Genomic DNA, 13,582 nt, shown 5'->3' with positions numbered 1-13,582 from the left:
GGGTTGATTTCAGGTTTTAATTTGGGGCTAATGTCACAGATTCTGCTAAACATGGGTCAGAGTCCGGTTGTTGGATCAGGGATTTCAACTTTTGTAAAAGCAGATCTGGTGGCAGAGAGGCACTAACACCAATGAAAAGGGTTTGAGCTTTCATCTTGAGGCTTTTATTTTGAAGGCTCTGTCAGAAGGTGTTTTAAGCCTGAGCCAGCTCGATACTGAAGGAAAGATGGAAAGAGGGAGAGGAGGGCAGCTACTACTGCTACACACACACTCTCTCTGTCACACACACACACACACACACACTCTTAAAGCAGCCCTCCCTTCCCTTTCACCTCTTGCGGTGGAGCAGACGGAGCTGCTGCACAGACTCTCTGCATCACAAATCAAACAGATCTTAGTGAGAGGAGGCTGAGCGAGCCACAGCATCATTTAAAAGAAGGTCTGACGGGTGTTTCGCCGAGCACAGCGTACTGTCATCTCTCATTTCAGCTCCTATCACTCACATCGGGGGATCTGTACCTCCCACTTCTCCTGCAAAGACACGATGAACCTCACCCTGCAGCTTACCGTGCTGGACTAGGACCAGGTGAGCGTCCCGGGAAAAATCTTTCAGTTTCACAGGTTGGATGTGCAGGACATGTGCGGCTGCCTCCACCTGGGTGGGTGTGTCGCTGCATCACACCTCCAGCTGGATTCTTCTCTTTTCTTTGTCTGCCTGTGATGAAGATGAAGGTTTTGGTGCATTCATACAAAGAGTGTGAGTGTGAGTGTGTGTGTGTGTGTGTGTGAGAGAGAGAGAGAGAGAGTGAGGCATGGACATGTTCATGCATCACTGCGTGTTAATTATGTATAAAATATGGCTGCAGTCGTGCTGCCTCGCAGGATTTCGTTCAAGCTTTTTGGGTATTTTCTAGAAAACAGACACCGCCTTGGGTCCTCGCCGCCTCGGGTCCTCGCTGCCTCAGGTCCTCGCTGCCTCACCGCCGTGCCGTCCTTGCCTGAGGTGGATCATAGGGCTGGGTATCGTCAGTGATTTCTAGAATCGATTTGATTCTGATTCACAAGGTTCCGAATCGATTCGATCCACGATTCGATTCAATTCCATTCGATTCAATTCCATTCGATTCAATTCCATTTAAATCTGGGAAATTTTGACAGTCAGAAATATTATAATTCAGATCAGTACATTTACATATTTTTGTACCTATAAAAAGGAAGCTGACACACGCAAGACTTTATCAAAGGTGTGAGCGTCACAGCAGAGGCCTTTGTGTCAAAGCAGCTGAAGATAAAACACAGAAAAACATGAAGGTGATTTTCCTGGTCTGGGATTTTATAAAAATATTCTGCAGTAGATCAAAAACGAAAGAAAACCATTAATCAACATTTGAACATTACCTCTGATGTTACAGCGGTTTTATTAGAGACACAGCGTTTTGCATTTTGCATAATTTTAAAAAGTTTAAATTTGTTCAGTATTGAACGGCAGAAATTAGGTTTTCTTTTCGGAAGTATGTAAAAGGAAACAAACAGCGGCCGACAGCCTGTAAACAACGGTAGACTGGTGCGTAACAAGCAAGCGAATAATGCAGAAAACAGATTTTTAGACGGGAAACTGTGAGAGAGAGAGAGAGAGAGAGAGAGCTGTGCATGAAGTGTGATTTTATCCTGGTGGAAGCAAAACAGCAAAAGTCAGAGTGAATCCATGACGATGTTTATGTGAAGCTTAGTTTCTTTTGCTGCTGGTTCGGTCAATATTGTTTGGAGAGAGATCAAACTAACAGCTTCAGAATCAGCACAAAAAGGACGTAAACACAAAGCTCGACCCGCAGAAACATCAGAGTCAGCGAGCTGTCGGCTTTCAGCCCCGACCGTCTCCGTGCCGTCGGTGAGAAAGTCACATCTCACTGATTCTGATGCGTCGGCGGGTCTTTGTGTTTACGTCTCTGTGCAGAATCCGTGTTCCTGCTCTCAGTTACTGTTTTAAATGTTTGGTGGTTGTTGAAACTGAGATTCTGGAGTTTCGGGCAAAATAAATGTATATTAAAAAATCGATTCAGGATTTTAATGAATCGATATCACGTTATCCAAGCCAGAATCGATTTTAATCGATAAATCGATCATCAAAACCCGCCCCTAGTGGATCAGTTTGTCCTGCTTTGCTCGAGCTGGAGGTTAAACTCTGAAAATATTTCATTTCCAAAAAACTGAAAGAAACAAGAGCAGATTGTTTACAGTCTGAAGTCGGCCAAAGAATTTCAAATTAAACTGCCTAAAAAAATGTGAATATTATTTTGAAAGTCTGCCTTTAAAGACTTTTAATGTTTCCGTTTGACTGAGTGAGCTGGTTTTAGTCACGGTGACAGCTTTAACTGAGAGGAGTCACAGTCAGGAGGTGTGACCCGACCAAAGAGCGAGGAGGTGACAGCAACATGGCCGCTCTGTGACCAGGCCGAGAAACAGGAAGTTGAATTTTGAGTTTAGAAAATAAAACAAAGATTCATCCTTTCAAAACTGCTTCAAATCTCTTGTGGGGTCGCTGAGTTTGGATCAGTTTGTAGAACCTGAATTTAGCTGAATATGGAGGCTGGATGTGATGTCACTATGATGTCATCTGACCCTCACGCCAGAGCCTTGCCAGCCTTGCCGTGAGGCCGTGGTCCTCAGCCGGAAAATGGTGGAGTGCCTACTCCGGTCAGGGATGAGTTACTGCCCCAGGTGGAGGTGTTCAGCTATATCGGGGTCTTGTCCACGAGTGAGGGGAGCATGAGACTGACAGATGGATTGGTTCAGCACCTGCAGTGATGCGACCGCTGTACCAATCTGCGGGGGTGAAGAGAGAGCTGAAAGCGAAGTTCTCCATTTACTGCTCGATCTGTGGGTGGCCTCTCCCTTAGAGAGAGGGTGAGGAGCTCAGTAGGAGCTACTTTGAGAGGAGGCTCAGAGTAGAGCTGCTGCTCCCCCATATTGGAAGAAGGCAGTTGAGCTATTCTGGGCATGTCCTAACGGGGGAGGGACAGACCCTCTAGCTCTATACTGTGTGTCTCCCGAATCCAAACTGGAAGCTGGTTCCACAGAAGAGGGGCCTGAAAACTGAAGGCTCTGCCTCCCATTCTACTTTTAAATACTCTAGGAACAACAAGTAGGCCTGCAGAGCGAGAGCGAAGTGCTCTAATAGGGTGATATGGTACTACAAGGTCATTAAGATAAGATGGGGAAATCAGCTCTTGTTCTAGTCCCTGTCAGGACTCTTGCTGCAGTATTTTGGATCAGGGTTCGCCCATGAACATGGTTTAGGCTGGTTTTGGATCATCTTGGAGGACTTGGAAGTCAGTGGCATGGAAGTTGGGATTGGGGCTTTGGGTTTTACACTGGTCTTGGACTCATTTGGCTTTGGAGCATCTCAGTGAACTTTCCACAGCTCTTGTGTGGATTACTCCTGAAACCCCCCGCACAATCCCAGACTGATCCATCTGTTTGAGGGCTCTGCGTTCTTCTTGTAGTTGAAGTTGAGTCTTTCTCATGGTGCCTGCATTGGAGAAGTGAACATCTTTAACCTTTGCACATGACTACAGACAGCTTTAACCAAAATAAAGAAGACAAAGTCAGCATATGAAGAATTTTCTTCTGTACAGGTTCAGAGTCCACTTCTGGTTGGAGTGCTTTTGCCTCTGCAGCTCCTCTACATACCTCCATCAGGTCAGCCTCTTCAGTCAACTATGCTGGATCAGGGCCTAAGAGGCAAACTCTCATGAGGTGGAAGATGTTCCTGTTCAAAGAAAAGCTCGTACAGAGGCTTTTACATTTGTTCCAGACAGGCAGAGAGAAACTGAACCCTAACTCTAACCTAGAGGGGTTTTATGACTGGGGTGGGACCAAACCCTGATCCACCGTAAAACACGATGACCTCTTGGGGCTGATCTGAATCTGGATCCAGGCTGTTCTAGTGAGTAAAAACAAACTAAACCTGAAAGGAAAAAGATTTTAGTTACTAAAATTCAACAAAATGAAAATCTAGACTTCTGGAAACAAACTGGACCTTCAGGGTCACGGGGCGTTGGAGGATGTAATCACATTAAGAAGACAAATCTAAGTGAACGGTGAGATGACTCACAGCTCTGAAGTCTCCATCCAGCCTCCAAACATATTTTTTTTCATGCTATAAAATTTGAACAGATTCATTTTGTGTCCGTGGTGTAAAAACAGCTGATACGAGTCCATGTTTGTCAAACGGCTGTGAGGCTGTTTCATCCTGTTACAGCCTCGTCTCTCAGACTCATGTTGTCAGAGGGTCCTGTAGCTGATTAGTGCCACAGCCTCGCAGCTACAGCCCAACAAGCTCAGAGTCTGTGATTGCTGGGACACAGCCATTACGCAGGATTTCATAAAAGGCTTCTATCATGTCAGCGCATCATGACCGGCTCAGCAGCATGAAACAAACATCTGCAGAGCCCCGAGTCATTACGCCGCCGCCGCAGAGCTAAAAACAACAGACTAATGGCTGTGATGGTCGTGTCTTCCTGCTGCCGCTCCCTCCGGAGTGCCCGCCGCAGCTCGCAGCGCTAATCCTGCCGCTCGCTGACAGGACGAAGGCAGCAGCAGGTTAATTAATGTTAAACTCCGGTTCCTGTAAGGACCCTTCATTAAAGACCTTGTGACCCTCCTCCAGCCAATGAGATCAAAAGGGGAAATCTGAGTCCCTGATGTTTGACACGACAGTAAAATCTCAGTGTACCGCTGTAATCAGCAAAATTAATGATTAATAAATCATTAAAATTCATCGATTTTGTTTGATTTAGTCTCAGAAATCTAGAGAACTACAGACTGTATGTGGAAGATGGACGTGAAAGCAATTTGCTTCTTTCTGTTTTGTGTGAGATTTCTTTTTTTCCTCATTTCTCTAATCTTTTTATTATTATGATGATGAAATATCCTTATTTTTATGGGAAGTTTTTTTTCCTTTTTTTATGGAAACATAGTTTTTGATGTTTCACTGTGAAGCTTAAAATTTTCATAGGAAAGTTTGTTCATATGTCTGACAGACTTGGTCCCAAACAGCAGCCGCTGAAGCTCGCGGGTCTAACAAATAATTCAAACCGGCGTCCTGAGCAGAAGCTCTTTAATTGTGTAGGACACCCCTGTGTCTCCATGTTCAGGAAAATTCAGGTTGTTAAAATAAAATTTTGAAGTATTCCCAGCAGATAAAAAAAACTGTCCTGTGCTTATTCTGCAGATATTTCCTCGAAGCCTCTGATGTGGGTCGCATAGAGCTCTCTGCTGTTTGGACAGAGTCACATTTTCTAAACTATTCTTATTTCTAACTGCAGTAAGCTGATGATTATATGTGCTCCTGTCATTCTCTCGAGCTGGTTCTGAAGTAAAAGCTCCATCCAAGGTTATCTGCTGCAGAGCACGTCAGATTTTTATGATGATCAAAGGTTTTGTGTGAAAACTGGAAACAGTTGGATTTCCGTCTTGAATAAACATTTACAAAATGGTCTAAAAAAATGTTTTAGCATAAAAGTCATAAGAATATAAATTTATAATAAAATGAGAACATGCAGTTCCTCTAACATCCAGCAGAGGCAGCAGTGAGTCAGTCCCCAGAGAAGCAAACATGTTTACGTCCTGATGAACAGAATCAACTTTTGGAGATTTACTTACCTGGATGATTGAGCATCAAGACGTTTACATCCTGATGCACAAACGGTTTGATCTCTGTGTTTAAATCACATTACGGCTTAACGTTAGCATTATTAGGGGTGTGGCCTCTTTGACTGACAGGTGGATGTAGCTGTAGGTCTGGACCGTGTTTGTGCTGTTGGAGCCTTTTTAATTCTGTCATGTGACCAATAATATGGCCGCTGTGAGGTCACTGTAGTAACAGACCCTGAGTAGCAGTGCTGAGTTCATCTTTCTCCATCACATTTCATTTTAAATGATTGATGGGTTTTAATACACAGATCCAGGATGAGACCGGATGAAACTTAAACTTAAAAATTGAAGTTAAAGAAGTTTTCTTGTAACCTGAAGCTCCTGAGGTAACCAACAAAAGAACAAAGAGCCGAGTGCTCGCCTCGCTGAGTGATGAAGAAGGGGAAGAAAGAGGTAAACACCCTCTCGTCCTCTTCTCTGAACGCTCAGCACGTCAGCGACTTGGGAGGATCTGAGGTGTTTTGCAGACGTATCCTGTGATCTGCATCGAATGACACTGATGCTGCTAAACAGTCGCACTGCATCAGGGAGCACGTGCAGCTTCGTACAGCGCTGTAATAACACACTCTGCTTCAGTCAGCGAAGCAGCGCTGCAGCGCTGGGTCCTCGGGGAGGGGGACAAGCGATCGATGCAGTCCTGGCAGTCTTTACAACGGCGAGCGTGTAGGCGCTGCGACAGAGCCCCTGCTTTTTAGGAAGCAGCTCGTCCTCCAGGCATCGCTCGGATCGATGAGCCTGCCTGATTGATCCGATAAGATTACTGCTGATCACAGTGAGGAGCACAGGGTAGCACTGAACCGAGAGCAAACGCAGCACAAGTTTGAAAAAGTCAGATAAATGATGCTGCTTCAGCTTCTCTCTCTTTACACAATAAACTTAGTTTTATGGTCAGCACAACTTTAGATGTAAAAATGTCTGAAATATCGGCACACTCAGGGAATCTGCAGTGTTTCCAGTGTTAATGAAGCCTATTCTATCTTATGTTCTCTTAGAAACAGGAAGTATTGTTTGTGGAAGGATCACATTTAATACATGCGGCTTTATTTTTTCAGTGTAAACAACATTTAAAGACGTGTCTGAATCTAAACTCTGTCTCATTTGATTGACGGTGAACTGCTCGTATCAGAAAGCGTGTGTGGCAGACAGCACGAGCTCATGCTGGCACCTGTCTGCATCCACCGTGTGGAGCTTGTGTTGGAGTCTTCCCTCTTTGGTTTCCAGGCTCCTGTTTTTCTGTTTAAGGATAAAGATGGTGGAGGACGTCTGCATGTTGCACAGGCTGGACCTCCACCACACGTTACCCAGTGTAGCCGTGACCTCCTGTTAGTGGGAGCCGCACATGTGAAACAGAAACAGTGGTTACTGGACGTAACTGCAGTTCTATGAGTGTGTCTAAACGTTGACCCAGCTGGGACAGTTTCTTTTCTTTGTTGCCTTCTAAAAGCAGAGGAGCGATGTGGACGCTGGGCTGCATTCTCATTTTGCATTCTGCAATGGCCACCAGGTGGCGATACCTTTGCTTACAGCGTGACTTCTGGTCCTGTAGAAGTCTACGGGGAGATCGGCCCTCCGCTGTAACACTTTCCTGGTTAGTTTATGGGCTCGGTCACTGATCTCAGGTCCTTTTAGTAAATTTGATAATTCAGAGTTTCAGAAAGGAGGATTGTGAATATCGAGGATACGCTCCTTAGGTAACGTCTTATCAGTCGCGTCATGTCGCATCCACATGCTGTCATCTCAGAGCTCTGAGCTAGCGCCCGTCACCTGACCGGAGGCAGATCTGAGGATGTCACAGCTGGTTCAGTCATTGTTCACGTTTAAATCCAAAGATGTAAAAACAGATAAAGCTGTTGTGACTGAAGGCTGTAATTACTCCCCCGCCTGCTCGTACTCAGACTGACTGACAGCCTAATGATCCCTTCCATAACTTCTCAGTCGCTGATAAATTACATGATTGTTACTATGCTCTTTGTTCACCGACGCATGAATCCGAGCTCCTGACGGCGCTCACTCCTCCTACACGAAGGCCCGCGAGCTACAAACCTCAGCAGCAAGAAAGTGTTGAGTCACCGTTATTAAACAGCAACCTGATCAACCCACACAGATGCTGCAGATCTGTTTTATAAATATTTCTCTCCTTTTTCTCGACCTTTGGAGAGACAAAATTATTCTGAGCTTTGTGACACGCCGCTGTCATAATTTCAGCTTTTAACTTTGGTGCTGTTAGATAAGCTGTCAGAGAAAACGTCTGAATATTTCATGAATAACTCCGCCGCCCGGTCCATTTGGAGGAATCTCAACTTTTATTAAGAACAAGGAGCTCGGGATAAAGGAACTCTGAACATCACAGCTCAGAGGCTCCGCCTACAAAGGAACATCTCAATAAATAATCCAAATAAGATGAAAAGTTTAGAAGTCAATATTTATATACATGTGTTTTCATTTTATTCTAAATTTATTTATTTACATTTCCCATTTATTTATTTATTGCTTGATAAAATGAATCAAATTGACTTTTGAATGAATAGATTTGGAGAGAAGGATTATTTATGCAAGCATGAGCTGCTAAAATTAAAAAGACAAAATAGTAGATAAACAAATTTAAGGTTAAAGATTGATTTCAGTTTACTTTATAAAATATGGCATAAATGTGATCCATGTCAATATTGTTGTTATTTCACTGGCAATGAAACTTTTTTCACACTCTCACATTAATGTGTTCATTTTTATGAAAAGTAAGTAATAATCAGTAAAATGGTGAATAAATGGGACCAAGTGGTTTCTATGTGTGGAGTCTCAGGACTCATCTGAGGCTTGGTTTCCTTTAATATCTCTGACGCCAGCAGAGCAGAAATCCCGTTCTTTCATTATAGTTTTAATATCATGTCTCCTCTGCTGCATCTACCGACTCGTTCTCAGGACGCTGCAATTTAATAAAACTGAACTTATGAGAGGAAAGAACCTGCTGAAAGCATGCAAGGATATATGAAGGATCATTGCTTTTGTTACAATGGATTAATGAGCTAAATTATCCATTTAAATTAGTTTATTAATCTCCTCTTTTTATAACACATAAACATTGAAACCAAAAAGAACAACATGATTTAAAAACTACAAAATCAAATTTCGTTTCTTAAAAGAAAATTCATCAAATAAACTAAAACTGCTTTCAGTTTGAACAAAGTGCCCAACGACTGCAGTTCCTCTAATGGCCACTTGAGGCTTCATCCAGAAGAATTGAGTATATCTGGACCGGCGTCAGGAATGACGACTTCCATTAGTCTGGAAGAAGCAGCAGGTCGTGGCCAATAAAGATGATGCTATCAGGAGTAGGGATGTCCAGAGACGATCACGTAGTTTCAGACTGATCGGAATCTGACTCGTTATTTTCTAACACATCTGTAGTTATGCGGTGGCACAGATTTAGACCTCCTGACTCCACACAGAAACAGCAACGCGTGCGGCATGACATCACTTTGTTGCACAGACGCCTGCCGGCAAATTAGAACACGGAAGCAGCTTGAAGCGGAAAGCGCGAGTATGTCTGCGGTCTGGAGGTATTATAAAGTTGATGACAACAACACTGCCATAGCAAACTGTGAGACATGTAAACTTGAAAAGTGACCCACTTCAGTACTGGAAAGAACATGCTAATCAGTTTTCCTCTATGGCTGCAACCCAGTATCTCAGTGCCCCCTGTAGCTCTGTGGACAGTGAGAGACTTTTTAGTGCCGTTGCAAATGTCCTCGATGAGAACAGAAACAAGGTAGACATTTCCTTCTGTGAAACTTACTACTGTGATGACAGTAAGAGTTAGGAGTGCAGTTCCTAAAAGCACATTACTGGCTTTGCAAACACTGTGGCACTTTTATTGTTTTATTTGTTTACATGCATGCCGGATATTTTAAGTTGAGATGCTAACCAATATGGAAAAGATATATATAAATCTTATACAGTTTGTATCTGTCTTGTGTGAAACTTGTATGAAAAGCATACAAGAGTGAAAACAGGTATAAGATCCCTTGAAAAATTATATAATGAAACTTGTATGTTTTGGATACTTACTAAAACAATATATGAAAGTAATGAGAAAGTGGCCACTTTCATGAGTAAATCATATAAGTTTTTACTATTTCTTTTCCATATGGGAATTGTTGTTATATCAGACTTTTTTTATATTTACCGTTGCACTAAAATCCATAAGTGAATAATTTATGTTGTTTATTACTTGATTGTTCAAGCTTCCTCACAAAAGTGCTTTGTTTGTTAACGGAGTTGTTGAATGTTAAAATAAGGTGAATTAAATAAAAAAAATGAGGAACATCCAGGATCTGTTTCTCTTCTTTATTCTTTTTTTATGTATTATAGAAGTATCGGATCGGGACTTGGTATCGGTGGATACACAAAATCAAATGACAAATGAATCAAAAAACCTGATCGGGACATCCCTAATCAGGAGGCTGCTGCTACAAATACTCTGCTGCTGCTCGCTTCACGCCCCAAATCAAAATGGAGGATGACGTAAAGCAACTAGTGGTATTGTGATGTTGCAAATACTCACACAAAGATATTTTAGTGCAACAGAAACCTGTAAAACCTGTAAAACCTCGTCTGTATCTGCAGAGTCGTACATTATATTAGAAGTACTGCTGTCAGCGTTAATCTCGTTAAAATGACGTTAACGCCATAACCGCATGCAAACAGCAAATCTCTGTTAGTGAGTTAGTGCGGCTCGCCCAGTGCGTGGGGCTGCACGGCGTCAATGCGTTAGCGCGGTTAGCTCGTCAACACGTTAGTGCCGTGCAGCCTCTCGCAAGTTGGTGCTTGCTCCACCCAACTCTCTACTTCTGCTTTCAGAACAACGAGATGGGGACATCGGCCTCTACGCTTTAGGATTTCTGACTATTTGGAGGTATTTTCTTGGTTGAGGCAATGCTGCCACCACCAGGTCAAAGTTGAAATTACAACACAGAGCTTTATAATTTCAGTGCCCGTGTCTCACTGTTACACTCGAGGTGTCTTCATTTACTGGTAATCACAGCAGACCTGCAGATTCAGAGGGTGGAGACCTTAAAGCTTTCTTTTCACTTTTACTCATTATGGTAATTCTGTTCAGGCACTACACGGTTAGGGTAAGGAAAGGGTTGTGCTTTCAGGTAAACTATAGCTCCTCACAACAGTAACCCTACACATCCAAGAACATGGAGTCAAAACAGGGCCATCCGAATGTCTTCAGCAAAACTGCAATGATTAATATCGTTGGAGTAAGAGTGGTAAATCATTTTAATGCTGTATTCAGTTAAAATAATAAAATAAAATACAAATCTTAGGTTGATGTTTTGATAACTGGAATCAGATAAACAAAGTATTGCTGCACCAAGCACTGAACCTCTAAAGCTCCTCCGGGTGGATGTCCCACAGGAGGGTGGAGCCATGTTGCACCAAAGGCCTGGCGCCTGGTGCCCAACCTCTCTTACTGGCCTGGATCCAGGGTGGGGTCTTGGTAACCTGGGTGAGTTGGCATGGTCCATTGTTTGTCTCTTCACAGGGGTCTTTTGAGTCGCACTCCAGCTCATCACCCAGGACTCTTGGAGGGGTTACATGGGCACTCAAACTGCTCAATGTCCCCCAGAAAACCTGGAGGTGGCTGGTAGCTGCACCTGAAAACCAGATATGGATATAGATAAACATGAACTCTGAGCAGCGCTGGCTGTTACACAGTAATGCTGACATAACTTTGAGGGTTGCTTTATATAAATGCAGACATGATTAGGACCTGCAACAAAGGAACTCTGGCTCTTAATCAAAGTATGGATGCTGCAACCTTTGGATCATCTGGACGCTCCGTGCAATCGATGCAATCGATGGCAGCACGGAGCGTGCTGCCATCGATTGCCATCGATTGCATTCTCAAATCAAGCAATGCTTCACCATGCAAAGTAGATTATACAAGGACCTTGAATACAGTGGTTGTGTTTTTCTGTTTGCAAAGCTTTTCCTCCACGAGTCTGATCTGCCACATTCTGTTTTTATATGCAGCTGGCGGTTTAGCCAAATTAATCAGCCAATCAATAATCAGAATGATGCCCTAATGATTTTCATAGCAGCAACATAACTGACGGCATCTCTGTAATTCTTTTCAGAACAAGCCCTGCCTTCAGATTTCCTCAACAGTTAGCTTCGGCAGTCCGATGACCACCAGCCCCAGCGCCACCCATCAGCCCGGTAATATGGAGGAACCCCAGCAGCCAGACCAGCCAATCACCACGCAGCAGGATGGAGAAGCTGGCCAAACTGCTGTGACTTCTCAACCAACCAGCTCTGACCAACAGGCCCCACCCTCAACGACAGATGCTCCCGAGGCCCAGCAGACAGAGGACGGGAAGGGAATGGACCACCTGACAGTAATCAGCGAAAACACAGAGACCAGTAAATACAGCCCTAAAAGTCCGCTATGATAAGTTTTCTTTTCCAGTAGCTTCACAATGCACCTTCTTACCTCAGATACAGCCATGAGTTCAGCAGATCTTTATTTGGGTTAGTGACCAAAAGTGAAGCATTGAAGATACAATTGGAGGAAACAAGCTTCCTCATCAAAGATGTTGATTTAGTGGTTGATCTGTGTTCCCAGAATAAGAATGAATGAAAACAGGTTTGACTTTATTTACATATATCACATATCAGTGTCACAAAAGTTGTTGGATAGTTGAAGATCCAGGATTTACTAGAGACATAATATAACGACAGTTATAAACTGATCAATTTCATTTTGAAAATAAATTTGACTAAACGTTCTCCCTTGCTGTGTCCAAATTCATAGGCCGTATCCTTTGGAGGATCCGGCCTTCGCCGTCTATGTGGGCCGGATCCTCCGAAGACCGAGAAGGCTGGAAATGTGAGGCTGTGAAATTGGACGGTCTAGCCTTCAGATTTGCGTCACCGCTGTTGCGGGGGAGTTTAATAAACTCAGCCGTCTGCTCCTTGATATATAAAATATAACAGGACACTGGAGTAAACTCTCGACCGTCTCACACTTCTGTATAATCAGTTTTCTGTTTGACGTTTATTCAGCTGTGTGAAAACTATAACTTTAATCTCAGCCGAACTGATTTACACACGAACAAATAAAACACTGAAAAAAGCCAAACAATAACATTTTTCAGTTATCTAAGTGACTTATATATCACGTTTAACCTGAGTAGCGAAAGACCACGGGGGGTTTGAAAATCATGTGCGGGGAGTCCGGTGTTCTCGCCGGCTCCAGTGACCCTCGACCTCCCGGTCAGCTTCGAGCTGGTGGGTAACAGACGTCTCCGAAAATGTCGGAGCCCTTTTGCAAATATGTGGTGTCTTGATAAACTGAGCAGATATTTGAAGTTTGCACAGCTACATTCTCGCCTGAAAATATGTTAAAAGTTTATTTTGTGACCCAGAAAGAGTAATAAGAGTAATTTTAAAACTAAGCAGCTGCCGCCATTGTTGGAAACTGGAATTGCCTGGGCCGCGCTATGAATTCTGGGATAGGTTGGGCCACGAAGGACACACCTGACCCATTCTTCAAATTCAGGGAAAAGGAGGACGCATTTGGAGGAGTCTTCGAATTTGGACTGCCTCACTGTGACGTAATCGGCCTACAAATGCGGCCTCAGGAGGATGAAGCCTATGAATTTGGACACAGCTCCTGTGTCTGCGTGGGTTCACAGTCCAAAGCCAAGGCAAGGCAAGTTTATTTATATAGCACAATTCAACAACAAGGTGATTCAAAGAGCTTTACAGAGACATTAAAAAACAAAAACAAATAAAAAAAAGCATGATTTAAAATTGGAAAAAAAAGAAAAAGAAAAGGAACAGTAGATAAAATCAGTAG

At 43.3% G+C, this 13,582-nt stretch overlaps 1 protein-coding gene across 1 annotated transcript in view; it reads left to right on the top strand.

Annotated features, from left to right (window-relative positions):
• Nucleotides 1-225: 225 nt before the first annotated feature.
• The window catches only part of LOC146387944 (uncharacterized), a 30,988-nt gene continuing 17,631 nt past the window's right edge, over nucleotides 226-13,582 (top strand). The window contains exons 1-2 of the mRNA XM_084924983.1: nucleotides 226-586; nucleotides 11,859-12,144. Of these exons, the coding sequence (XP_084781109.1) occupies nucleotides 11,907-12,144 (238 nt within the window). The 5' untranslated portion in view covers nucleotides 226-586; nucleotides 11,859-11,906. The remainder of the gene's footprint in view (nucleotides 587-11,858; nucleotides 12,145-13,582) is intronic.

The sequence above is a fragment of the Perissodus microlepis genome, chromosome 4 (assembly GCF_051167445.1).
Source record: "Perissodus microlepis isolate ML-2025 ecotype Zambia chromosome 4, ASM5116744v1, whole genome shotgun sequence".
Taxonomy (NCBI): domain Eukaryota; kingdom Metazoa; phylum Chordata; class Actinopteri; order Cichliformes; family Cichlidae; genus Perissodus; species Perissodus microlepis.
This window is presented reverse-complemented; position numbering and strand designations above follow the sequence as displayed.